Below are 13,199 nucleotides of genomic sequence, written 5' to 3'. Positions count from 1 at the left end.
AGGTGACTTGCACAATCCACTCGAGGCCTCGTCTGGGCTGCTGCACCTCAATACATCCTGATTAACTCTTCATATTTATTACAAAGTACCAGTGAGGAAGAGGGAACTTGTAACCTTGCGTGGTGAATTCAATCAAAGGCCATTGATGTGTGTTAAATTACTAACCTTTCACATGTTGTATTAGAGTTCCTCTTGCAGGCCTCTGGGGGAATTCCATGCTGTGGTTTTAAAAAGGATGTCTAGTCAAGTATCCATCTGCATGTCACCAAGTCATTACTAAGATGCACTCACTTACACATCATCTGCCCAGTGGCAATCTCCATGACAACGAGAGCATGACGGGCCGGGTGAGGCAGACCGAGGCAGATGGGATGGAGAAGTTGTTAGTGCATATGAAGATCCCGCCGGATGCTCAACTTCTGCCTGTGTCTTTGCAGTGACCCCTGTAGTCCACATTAGGAGGGAGGCTGGCACCTTGGGGCATTAAGTCATGCAGCAGCTTCATTAGAAGAGGAAAAGTCTCTCCCATTAAGAGCCACTCATAAGCAGTTTCCCTGGGCTTTTGTCAGCTTTTCTGTATCAAATGAGATGCAAGAAAGAACCTCTTCTAACACCCTCTCAGACAATGCTCTGTATGATTGGATATTGATTTAGCTTTTCCCTTTTTTATAGAATAAAAGCGCTGACCCTAAAAGCCATTTTACTTATTTTTCTATAATGAACCCTGACTTGAAAAGCTTAATAAAAGAGCTCACATAATGGAAAATCAATTTTGCATAACTCAGGCATAGACTGCAAAGTATGTTCAAATAAACCCTGTCTAAATCAAAGGGAAGGTACTGTGTTTTTGCCTCTCCTTTCTGTGTCATTGTGTGAGTGCATTAGAATTCATTTGAAATGATAATGAAGCCACATTTCAGCAGTGGAATGGCCCATAATAAAGAGTCTCCGTCTGTAAAGTAACAGTAAAATCAGAGGCACGTTAGGTTCGTCCCTAAGGGGAACAGTTGGGCTGCCAGAAACACTGTGTGGAAATGAGACACTTACAAGGCTGTTAATAAAAAGGTTGTAAAGTCCTATTAGTCTCCGGTCATGAAGCGTAATGCACTTGATAGACTAGTCTGCACCTCATATTTTACTTTTATGTGCCCATTTAGCCAAGGTAGCTTATAAATAGAGGGTAATAAAGACTATTTGCCTTTAACTACGGCTAAGAATTAGACGGTACAGCGTGGATGCTGGAAAAACAAAACTGCACAAATAGAGTTCCAATGTTTTCAAGTTTTGTTTTCAAGGTTACAGTGCAGGTAGCGAAATTGTGTTGAATGTCATAATTTATTACCTGGACATTGTGTATTCATCAGTATGGACTGATGAATTGTTAGACTTCTTTTATTGTAAATTAATGTCTTTAATGTCTTTGTGTAACTATACTTGACTCTATATAGTCTTCTAACTTCCCCCGTTTGGCCCCATAGAGGAGAGGAGGAGAGGCTAACAACATCTTTAGTTCTTTTGCGTGAAAGAGCGCAGGCACAAAGACCAGACAAGGTGCGCATGAACTCGTCTAAGCTAAGGTAAGAACACATCTCAGTATGGAAAACCGGTGGCCTGTTCCTTTAAGTGGACACCACAACTCAATCAACCCAATCTGGTTGACAATATTTGAAAATGGCCGACTTCTGTCAACAGATGGAAGCACAAATGCTCTCAGCACTTGTAAGGATTAGGGACAGTAACTGGTCAATGTGATTTATGATGATTGATATGATCATTAACAAGTAAATCTCCAGTAGAGTCAAACAAATGCAATACTCAACTCACTTTAAAATTCTAAATTTATTTAATCATTCAATAAATAATATCTTCCAATAATGTCTCCCAATATCCATAACACTTTCAGTCATCTGTCCTTAAAGGTGCAACAGGGTTAAAAAGTGGCCTCTGCGCACGTAGCTTAAGTTTGTCATAGCTCTGCTCAAAGTCCTTTTTGGTGCCATTCAGAACATCTAAAGAGCCTGTCTTTACGTCATAACGATGCGCCCTCAGTTTCTGTATGCGATAGTTGACGATCTGGGTTGTCAGCTCCAGTACAGTGGGCGTGTCCATGATCTGGGACATACTGATCCCAGCACTCAGCAGGCCTTTGAAGCGGTCAGCCAAGATGTGTTTGGGATAGTACAAAAGGCCTGGGCATTTCAGCACAATTTCCCGTAGCTGGCTCTCAGAACAGCTCATCATTTCCTGGGAGTAGAGGAGGGTTTGGTTCATGCTGTCCGGGTTGAGTTCAGTGACAAAACCCCTGAGTTTGGAGAGCAGGCGGAGAAGCTCTGCCGTGGTGAAGCCTCGGGCTTTGAGGAAGAGTAAGTTTTGCCTTAGCACGTCAGGAGATTTGATCAAAACAAATGGGTTTTGGCTGAGGAGTTTCTGTAGCCAGATCTTCATGTTGCCCTTCTCTCCTCCTAGTTCTATGTAGGATAGTTGAAGAGTGTCCACCATTACCTGGTTTTGCTCCATTGGGCGGCTAAAGCTCTGTGGCGCACTAGCCATGAGTTTAGTAATAATTCGTTTGTTGAGATTTAAGCTATAAAAATAAGCAATGTTGTTTCTCTGGTTGTCGTGATGACTGGCAGACGTGAAGAACGAAGCAGGGAACTTCTCAATAATATTAACTAGCTCCCTCTTGTTTGGACACACAGATGTCCACAGTTCTCGCTGAGCTGCCATCTCCTCCGGTTTGCAAAGTACCGCCTCAGGGTAAACCACTAAAACGTTGGCGATGACTGAGCCCGAAGCGCCCATGTCCCTCAACAGGTGAGCGACTTCCTTTGCATAAGCTGGGTGCTGATGCAGAACCCAGCCCTTAAGTTTTCTGACCTTTTGGAGGTCTACCGCCAGATCATATAAAGTGTCCACGGTCTGCTGGTTCTCCACTGGTCTCACTGTGCCACATTGCCTGACATGCAGAGGCAGGACCGGGACACGCTGGCACCGCAGACAGAGGGAAGTTGCGATCAAGCGCAACATTTATGCAACTTTGAGATCGAGATACCTGAAGAAGAAACAAACTGATAAGCAATGGGCAAGGACATTTAGAAATAAAAAGCAAAACTATACAACCATGTTTTGTTTTTTGTTTTTTTATCTTGCACTAAAAACATGTTCACACAACAGTCTTGTAATCAGCAATATCAGCCATACCCAAAGTTCAGACAGTCGAGGCCCCCTTGTTTATCCGAAGATCCCACAGGGCCCCCAAATATAATTAACTACTTTAAAGATTGTGTAATGTTTTACAGATTAAAATTCAATATGCAATACATATAACTAACAGTGAATGTTTGTGTCATGTTACATAATCATTAAAAAAAAAGCTACATACTGTTAATTGACAAATGTTTATTGAAAATACTGAAGTCAAACGTTCTATTTCTGTCTGGCAAAAACTAATCGCTTTTGCCAAAATGCCAATCCGTTGTTGTTTCAAAATAAGAGCCCCCTTACATTAGATAACATGCTAACGATGTAGCGAGCTAGCTATTGGCTTTTTTTGAGACATAATGACAACATACGTTATGCATTCACTGGCACCTATCAGAGTAAATACAATGACACGTGAGTGTTCATTAAAGTATACATTTCTCACATGAAAAACGTAATTCTGAAATGAAACGCTACAGTTACCTTGGTCAGGAGCAGATGTGATTTGTTATGAAACGGTTTTCTTCTCCGGTTGGCGTGTAGTGTCACCGTGTGCTCACAGCGCCCCACAGCGGCAATAGAAGAAACGGCACGGATACAGTCGGGCATAAAATACAGCATTTACACACGAAAAAGGTAAAAAGATAGAAATAATTACTCAAGTAAAAATGTCTACTTTGTTTTAAATGTATGAAGATTTTATTTTTACTAAACAATACTGGTCTTTCTCAAGGAGAAAGAATTCCACTTGGATTTATTTTCCAAAAAAGTGACTCAAAGGCAGATAGGCTATTTCAGTAAATGTAGCCCACATCCGCCTCTGAGTAACCTTGATAGATTTATAAGCAAACATGTTTGAGGTGGGTGTGGTGTGGTGGTCAATGTTTTTAAGGAATATTGTCTATATAACAAAGGTTTTGAAAAATAGTCATTTGGACCAGCTTATTTATTTTTGAGTTGAAGATATCGACAAATGTCTGCAGGATGAGAGGTGTCTAAGGATGAGAGGCTACGAAAAGTTGTGTTACTATGAATGAACATTCCTTGGAGCTTACACTGACATCTATATTGTCTTTAATTTTGTGCATTTTTTTTTCTTGCATGTGCAGTAATTAAAAACACTGACAGAACTGGGCTTCTCCACAGCAGTTGGTGAGACTCCAGCAGACCCTGCAGAGCCGAATGAGTGTAATCAGTGCCGGGCTGAATTGGGCTCAACACAAGGAGAGTTTTCTCACAGTTGGCGCTTAATCATGATGCTTGATCACTCGCGCTGCAAGCTGTTCCCTGAGCAGCACTGCAGCCTCTGCTGCTGCCGACACTCAGACTGCCTCATTATAGTTTATATACCAGTAAACAGATGATGTGCCTCAAAGGGAAAACAGGTTGCAATATGTTAGATTTAAAAAAGCAAGAGAGATGGCCATCTGAGTGCAATAATGGCACTGTGAGACCAAATGTTGTCATCATTTCACTGATGGAGTTGGTCTGATACCGATACCGATATGAAGGCATGGCCAATAGCCGATATATTAGCCGATATTTTAAGTAATTTAATTATATCAGCGCTGATTTATTGGCGGCCCTAAATCACATACTTTTTAATTTTGTATTTTTATGTTTCAAAAGATTTCCAATACAATATTTCAATTTGAAGAATATGAGTTGCAATTCAGCAGCACTAACTTTCACACAATTCACTGATGAATTAAGCATTCACTTCCCACTTACAGCAATGATAAAGAATGCCTTGACAGAGAAACCTTTGTACTCTAAAACAACATGTGGGTTGGCAGTATAAACATTGACACTCTGTCTCCTATAATGTCTAAACAAAATGCTTGTTGGCAAGCTCTTAGTATGGGAATTTAAAACCAGTACAAATATTAAAACTGTAAATGAGCCAAAATGTGCTTGAGAAAAGGCTCTGTTGGAGTCTTTAGATGGAAATGACAGATTACTTTCTTCATGGAAAAATGACTTGTTCCATTTCACTTGCTTGGTTGTATGGACAGAGTGGCTACATGTCATTGTCAGCCTATATTGATAAATGGTTAAACATGTCTAAGCAGCTCAGGCTTGAAACAAAGATAGGATCACTATGGTGGTATTCTTGCAGGAAAGTTTTAGTTTTTACCAATGCCAGTCATTACAAATATAGCTTCCAAGGATTTTGCAAATCATTTCCCTTACCAGCATAATGACCTATTGTTTGGCAAAAGCACCGTTCTTACCCCACATAATGAAAGTACAACCAGCCGCCTGTGTCATTCAGTGGAAAGTCCTAAATACGGGGTTTTCCCAACCAATGTTATCATGTTGCTGGCATTGTAAAGGCTCAATTATGGAGTAAAACTGGACCCAATTTGATGGAAGATAGATAAACAATGTGTAAACAAAATGCAGTGTTTATGTTGAAAATTCGAAAGATTTTAAGCTAAACAAACAAAGAGTTATGTGTTCAATTACAGTCGCAACAAAAAAAACATGACCTGAACTGAAGCTGAAAGTCCTAGATTTGCTTATCGCTTTTCAACAAGTTGAGCTTAAACCTGTATTCAGTGAATTGATAAAAGTGCAATCATGCACACTGTACAAGTATAGACTTTCTTCACACACACACGCACTGTAATATGAGAGCATAAACAGGCTTGGCCACACCTTCAGACAGTGAGATTTGCTCAACTGTTAATGTGTAGAAATGGGACAAGTGTGCTAACGATTATTTAAAGGACTACTTCTTTTTTTTTCAATGTAGCCAAATTAACACGTGTAACAGTGCTTATGTTGCAATGTCTGTCAATCAAAGTGCAAGGTACCTCTGAGAAAGATTGTGAAAGAGAGGGAAGCTGAGAGTTTTGCTGGAGGCGGAACATGACACACTATAAACCTCAACAGTTTGAACTTGTCCCGTAGCGAGACATTCACACGGGGAGACGCAGCGCAGGCAACATGATCTGCCTCCAGCTCACCCTCCTCTTCTTCCTCTTCTGGCAGGGCAGCAGCCAGGAGCCCGAGCCAGTCTTCAGACCTGTCGGCAGTGTGGTGGAGATGGGCTACTGTTTTGGAGAGGATTTTATTGTCGTTTACAGAGTTTTGCGAGAAGGGGACCAGCTTCTTGGAAATTCATCAGCTGAAAGTCCACCTGTCACGCCTCCTTCAAACTTCCAGGGCCGTATTAGCACCAGCCAGAATCACCAACTCCTCGGCCTGCAGATAAAGGACCTCACCCAGCAAGACTCAGGGACTTACCGGAGGGAGTGTTGGAAGGACCAGACTCTAGTAAAGCAGCAGACACAACAGCTGACTGTGTGCAATTCTGAACTCGAATCCGAGGAGATCACTGTCAATTCAGAAGATGGGAGAGCAGAAATCATGTGCAACAGCTCTGCAATTGGTCAAGAAGGTGTCAGTGTATGTTGGTATCATGACATATTCCCAACATACACCATCACACGATTGCTAGACAGTAGAATCTCACTTGAGCCAGTGGCCGGTATTATAGAAGTAAAAAATAATGGAGCTAATCTTGTGCTAAATCAAAGCATGCTCGGCAACAACCAGCATTTCTACTGTCTTGTACACAAAGACGACCATTGTCTCAGCTTCCGGGACCTGTACTTGCCCGAAAGTCTCGAAAGTCGGAACGTTTTCGCCTCACACGGCGACAAAGTGGTCCTGTACTGCAAAGCCGACGGAAGCAACCAATACTGGGACACCCCGAATGGGAGGATGGGAAACGCAGACGAAAGAAGCCATCACATGTTCATATCCACCGGCGACGAATCCCAACACTACTCACTTGTCATCCACTCAGCATTGGACGAGCACTTTGGCGACTACTCCTGCGTCTCTTCCACATCCGAAATACAATACTCTTTGGTGTCATGCCCCAAGAAAGAGCCATCGAAAGAATTTGCTTTTGAAAATAAGGATGTAACTTTAAGGTGCGACATTGGCCAGGTGGATTCGTACATGGTGCAGTGGTATCGCAGGCACGCGTCTGACCAGCATGAGCTGATCTACGACTCAGGGGATGACAGCGTTCCCATTCCGGAGCATCTGAGGGGGAGAGTGAACGTATCGGATGAAGATTCTGAGCTGACGATATTACATGTGGAAAGGGCAGATGAAGGGCTATATTGGTGTGTGGTGATAAAAGGTGCTGTGTTCTTGGAGGAAGAAGATGAGTATGCAGATGAATATGAGGAAGAGGACGGAGATGAGGGAGAGAACTTTAACTCAGATTGGGAAGAGAAGTGTCTTTTTAAGCAGGAGACTTATGTGAGTGTCCAAGAGCTTTTTAGACCCACACCAGAAGTTCCAAATGAACCAAACAAAAATCCTAGATTTGGTGCAAACGTGCCAACGACTAAATCGCCTAAAACAAATGGACAGGCAAGGACAAGAGCGTTGGTCAAGCTGATGATGATAACCATTGTGGCAATATTTGTTTAAAAGGAATACATAAGTGAAGTCTTCAACCTGATGCAAATCCTAAAACAAAAACGCATGGTAACTATTGTTATTGTAATATCCACAACAGATATTCAGTATTGTTTCTCCTACTGTGCAGCTCTAGTGCCTTGGTGATTCAGTCATTCTGTTTCTGCGTGTAAAGTCGGTGAAATGCTACTGATTTGACTTTAGATACCTACCTTTATGGGAGGAATTGTAGATTTGCTCGAATGTTTTACAGTGCTATGTTAATGTTTTTGTGAAATGCAACAAACGCCGTGGTTGAAGATATGTTTTATAGAAAGTGAAACCTAAAACAGAACAATGCAGCCAGAATGGGATGTGATGACGCAATGGGAGCCTTTGTCAAGATTCTGGTCAACTATCTGCAGTTACAAGACAGGATCAGGTTCATGGTTGTATTTTATTTGATGCCACATTCATTTTACAGTCACCTTTCCTCATTGCATTTAACTTTTTCATTTTGTTGTTCCTGTTTTTTTTACATCTCATATCATTTTTCATACAATAATCCAGTTAATTCATTTTACAATGCATCTTGATGATTGTGCCATAGTTCTGCTGTTATCAACAATCTCAGTGCACCTGTTTATTTGGCATTTTATCACTTATCATCGTCAATCATTAACTGCTGTACCAGAGCAGGTTTCACTGCACATACTAACAAACCAGACCTCGCTTGTAAAAAAAAAAAAAAAGAAAAATCCCCATTGCACAACTTGAACGTTATCTAGTTGTCCGTAAGTGCCTTTATACTCTCTGTGCATCACTTAAAACCAGTTGATCCACCTATCAGTCAGCAGTTGAGTTTCACTGGGGAGAACTCAACAGTCTAAATACCAATGTGCAGTGCAAATAAGGTTATGCCACCATGAATCTGCCCTTTGTGCAGAAATAACATTAATCTGCCAATAAGAAGAGAACACATATTATTGTTGTGGCATTACAGCTAAGCCTTATATTACTCTAAGTAACTCATCCGGTTAACAGAGTTTGAGGGTTCATTATTTCACTTTCTATGATGTGCAAAGGAAATATAGCCTATTCAAAACTCTAAGTGCCAAATGTGCTTAATCTAAAATGTCCTGTGAGTAAAGTCTAGACATAGATTATCATGAGGTGCGGAAAGATTACTCCTGTGGTCAGCTGACCTTTTAATTTCTGAAAGGAAGCTGATCAGAGAATAATTAGCTACACATGTTTTTGCACCAGGCAATAATTCATTCAGTGAAAGCCTGTTCACTTGCGACAAACAGTTTTGGTGCAGAACATGAGGAATGCGGTTCAAACGCACACAGCTAAAACTTGCTTGGTCGGTGTTTCTATTTGGTTTAAGAAAACAAGAAGCGGAGCATAGCAGATGCAGTGATTTGCCTTGTAAAGTCTGTAAATATGGATATTTTGTAAAACTGAGAAAATAAAATATGTTTTGTACACATGGAGCACTGTCACTTCATCAAGAGTTGAGGTCCTGTAATCAAAATTATGATCAAAAACAATATATAAGAGGCATTATTAATTTGGAATAGTTTTGGGGTAAAGTAGTATCATAGGTTTAATAATAAAAATAAATGCATCTATATCTGCACTATATCTTAATGTAGTGCAGAATTTCACTGGAGACAAGTGTTGAACTGGATACTTGTCCTATTTCAGTGAATGTAAGAGTGGATTGTCTGTGTATGCCCTGTAACCAGCTGGCCACTATCCAGGAGGTACCACGCCTATTACACCAAATGTCAATGTCACTGATGAGAAAGGCCTCTGTTGCACACAGAAAGGGAAACTGATCTACTGACAGTTTGTTTCTATACTGCCCTCTTCTGGCCGGTACAGGTAATGCAGTTGGTCTTCTCTAGTAATAACACAGCAACTTTACAAAAAGCCTAAAACTTTGGCGTGTGTGGAGACTGACGCTGAATTTGGAACACAGTGGATCACAAAGGAGGTCACCACTTGCACATGCCATTAGATCTTTAGCCCGACACCCCGCCCCACCTGCTTAGATAATGTCCTGCTGCTGAGTAAATAGTTTCACATGCTTAGATTTACATTGGCAATGACCATGTCCAATGTCCATTAATGTCCCACCCCATTGCGTAATCTATCCCACTTTGACTGAACTCTGAGGTATAGTCCGCCTGAAGTGCTTTAAACTCAAATGAAGGGCTGTAAAGAAGAACACTTGTCTGACTTTAAAGGTAACAAAAATAAACTTCGTAATCATGTTCAAGTCGACACGGACTGTCACTGAACTGAAAGTGCCAGCCAAGTCTGACAGATTCCCTTAACAAGAGAAGTTGCGCTCATGCTAACATATTTCTGCAAGAATAACCTTATGCTCAGTGGAGAATGACACACATTTACTCTCGGCTCTTCCAAAGCAACCCAATTTACGGTTAATGGAAGCAGCGAGGCCCTGCACTCCACACTTGACATGTTTAAGTGTCTCATATCTTTACAGGAACTTCTCCGAGCTTTGATCCAAATTTAGCACGGGCCACCAAATTGAACTTCACACATAAACCCCCATATTGGATCGATGAGAGCTGGAGCACCAGGCGCGCAGACACTGTAAGAACATCAGCATCGACCGAGTTTCTGTTTGTGACGCAGAATGAGACACTGTATATAAAGTGATTATGGCGCGTTATTGACTGTGTCAGTATTGATTCAAGGATACATTGTACTGTAGATGAAAGTATATAGGCCTATAGGAGTATGTGTCATGTATCCAAATGAAAATTCTGCTGCACATACTTTTAATTAAAATGTGCTTCTAAGTTTGGCCCATGTTCATTTGTTCAAAATGTATTTATTGTGATAAGTGATGTAGTATGTTAGCCTGTTCAGTCATCATCATGCCTTTTTCTGAGCCTTTAACCATTATGTTGTTCCTGCATCTGAAATGTAGCCTACCTTGAAAAGTATTCACATTATGAGTAGCCTCTGTTTACTTGGATTGTTTCTTCTACCCTACTGAAGAGTTCCGATCGGTATTTCTTGGATTGATTTGTTAGATTTGCCACAAATAGAGGGTTGTTTTTAGCATCCCCCCTGCTGCCAGCGGAGAGCACTCCAACCAGACTTTGAGATGCAAACCAAACCAGCTCTCATTGTGATGAGGGCTGGGTTTGTTGTTTTTGTTGTTTGCTTGTTTTTATGGTGGCTCTCACATCCCCCTCGAGTAATTTCTACCCCCTAAACTCTAAGGTGCAGCCAGTTACTTAAACAATTATCCACTAAATGGTATTTTGTTGTGTATTCCGATAGAAATAATAATAAAGCAAAACATTCCATCCATCCATCCATCCATTTTCTTCCGCTTTATCCGGGGCCGGGTCGCGGGGGCAGCAGTCTCAGCAGAGATGCCCAAACTTCCCGATCCACACACACCTCCTCCAGCTGTTCTGGGGGGACCCCGAGGCGACACCAGGCCAGCTCGGAGACATAGTCCCACCACCGTGTCCTGGGTCTTCCACGAGGCCTTGTCCCACTAGGACATGCCTGGAACACCTCCCACAGGAGGCGACCAGGAGGCATCCGGAACAGATGCCCGAGCCACCTCAGCTGGCTCCTTTCGACGTGAAGGAGCAGCGACTCTACTCTCGAAGCAAAACACTCAGAAATTCAAACCTTTTACTGCAAATTATCATTGAAAATAATAACATTGAAATACTGTTTAGTTTGACCTTCATTGTAGGTCTAAAATATTTCCAAGTGCCCTCTGTTAAGTGCCCCTAACCACTTGTTGGGAAACACTGGACTAGACAACATAAGCAAGCGTGCACGGAATGTAAATGATAGCAAACAAAAAGGGAGAGAGTCAAACAAAATATAGACACACACAAAAAAACAAAGCAAACAAACAGAAAGAGGGTCATGTCTTTGGAAGATTTATGTACAATTGTAATTGAAAGTTAAACATTTTGGTAAATTTGCTTTAAAGCTGTACTGTCTGACCAAATTGAAAGTCGGCATTAAAAAAAAGGTCACACGCTCTAATATTTCGTAGGGCCTCTTTTAGCTTTGATTACAGCACGCATTCCCTGTGGCATCGTTTCAATAAGCTTCTGCAATGTTAAAAGATGATGGGAGAGTGTGACCACTGCGCAAAGCTTTCTCCAGCACATCCCAAAGATTCTCACTGGGGTTAAGGTTTGGACTCTATGATGGTCAATCCATGTGTGAAAACTCTTTCACAACGTGAGTCCGATGAATCCTGGCATTGTCATCTTGAAATATCCCATCAGGGAAGAAGAAATCCTTTGATGGAATAACCGGGTCATTCAGGATGTTCAAGTCGTCAGCTGATCTTATTGTTTGGGCACAAAGTGTTGGTGAACCTAGACCTGAACAAATGCAACAACCCCAGATCAGCAGTTATTTAAATCCATGTGACTTTTTGGGGGGTCAGGCAGTGTAAGCTTGTGTAAATAATTGTGAGCTTATTATCCTGTCCATTTCCTCATAGTTGTTGATGTTACTAGAAGTGTAAGGTGAAATAGAACTGTACACATTATTGACTAAGTAACAAAAGGGATGGTTAATAAGTTACAGTAGTTTTTCTCGTTACTGCTCTTTATTAGAGTTAGAGTGATTAGACTTAGAGTGTATGATGCAATCCCAATTCTGTATAAATGTCAATAAGAGGCAAGCATCTGGAATAGAACATTCTAGAAAAGATTTGCACATTTATAGGTGGTAGGCACAATGTCAGAATGTTGTACGTTGTTTCTTGAGTTTGCAACCTGAACTCAACAAACAAGCCTGACAAAACAATGAAAGGACTCCGTCACAGAGAAATATTTGCACAATAATTTCAAGAATTCTGACTAAATCTATCAGCACACACTGCGATATGAGACGCAGGGCCAGATAAGTGCAGAGGCCGGTGAGGTGGCACTCAGTCACAACATCCGATCCTCATTTAACTGCTGCACTCTCAGGGGAAATATACAGGCAGAATTAAGCCCAAGATAATCAATGTAAATGAAGCAGTGTTTTGAACGCCTGCAATGTTTGTGTGTGGCAAGTAAAAGAGCAACATAGTGATTTTTACTGAGCAAAATTGAACTGACCAATATTCTCATTTCACGCTCCCCCATGGTACACTTTGAGTATACAATTAATATTCCATCTTTGCTCTTCACAGTCGCTTTGCTTTGCATTGCATTCATTCACTCTACACTCTGGTAAGCTCATATTTGTTGCCACAGCTGCCCTGAGGCTGACTTACAGAGACTCGGCTATTGATCAGCTACTACAGCCTTCACCAATAACCGAGGCGATCACTCACTTACTCACTCACTCACTCACACACAAACACACACACACACACACGCACGCACACACTCACTCATTCACTCATTCACTCACGCAAACACTCACGCGCACACGCACTCACACACTCACGCACTCACTCACTCACTCACTCACTCACTCACTCACTCATTCACTCACGCAAACACTCACGCGCACACACACACACGCTCACTCACGCATTCACTCACTCACAC

At 41.6% G+C, this 13,199-nt stretch overlaps 1 protein-coding gene across 1 annotated transcript; it reads right to left on the bottom strand.

Moving 5' to 3' along the window:
• Nucleotides 1–1,857: 1,857 nt before the first annotated feature.
• mterf2 (mitochondrial transcription termination factor 2) lies at nucleotides 1,858–3,741 on the bottom strand. The gene is made up of 2 exons (XM_079567708.1): nucleotides 3,685–3,741; nucleotides 1,858–3,052 (listed from the first exon to the last, which is right to left on the bottom strand). The coding sequence occupies exon 2, from the start codon at nucleotides 3,025–3,027 to the stop codon at nucleotides 1,900–1,902; it is 1,128 nt and encodes a 375-aa protein (XP_079423834.1). The 5' UTR covers nucleotides 3,028–3,052; nucleotides 3,685–3,741; the 3' UTR covers nucleotides 1,858–1,899.
• Nucleotides 3,742–13,199: the final 9,458 nt, after the last annotated feature.

The sequence above is a fragment of the Gobius niger genome, assembly GCF_951799975.1.
Source record: "Gobius niger genome assembly, chromosome: 12".
NCBI lineage: Eukaryota > Metazoa > Chordata > Actinopteri > Gobiiformes > Gobiidae > Gobius > Gobius niger.
The sequence above is the reverse complement of the archived record's forward strand: the minus strand, read 5'-3'. Positions and strand labels throughout refer to the sequence as shown.

Coding starts and splice junctions, on each gene's coding strand:
- mterf2 (XM_079567708.1), bottom strand. CDS start 3,027: ATGTTGCGCTTGATCGCAACTTCCCTCTGTCTGCGGTGCCAGCGTGTC.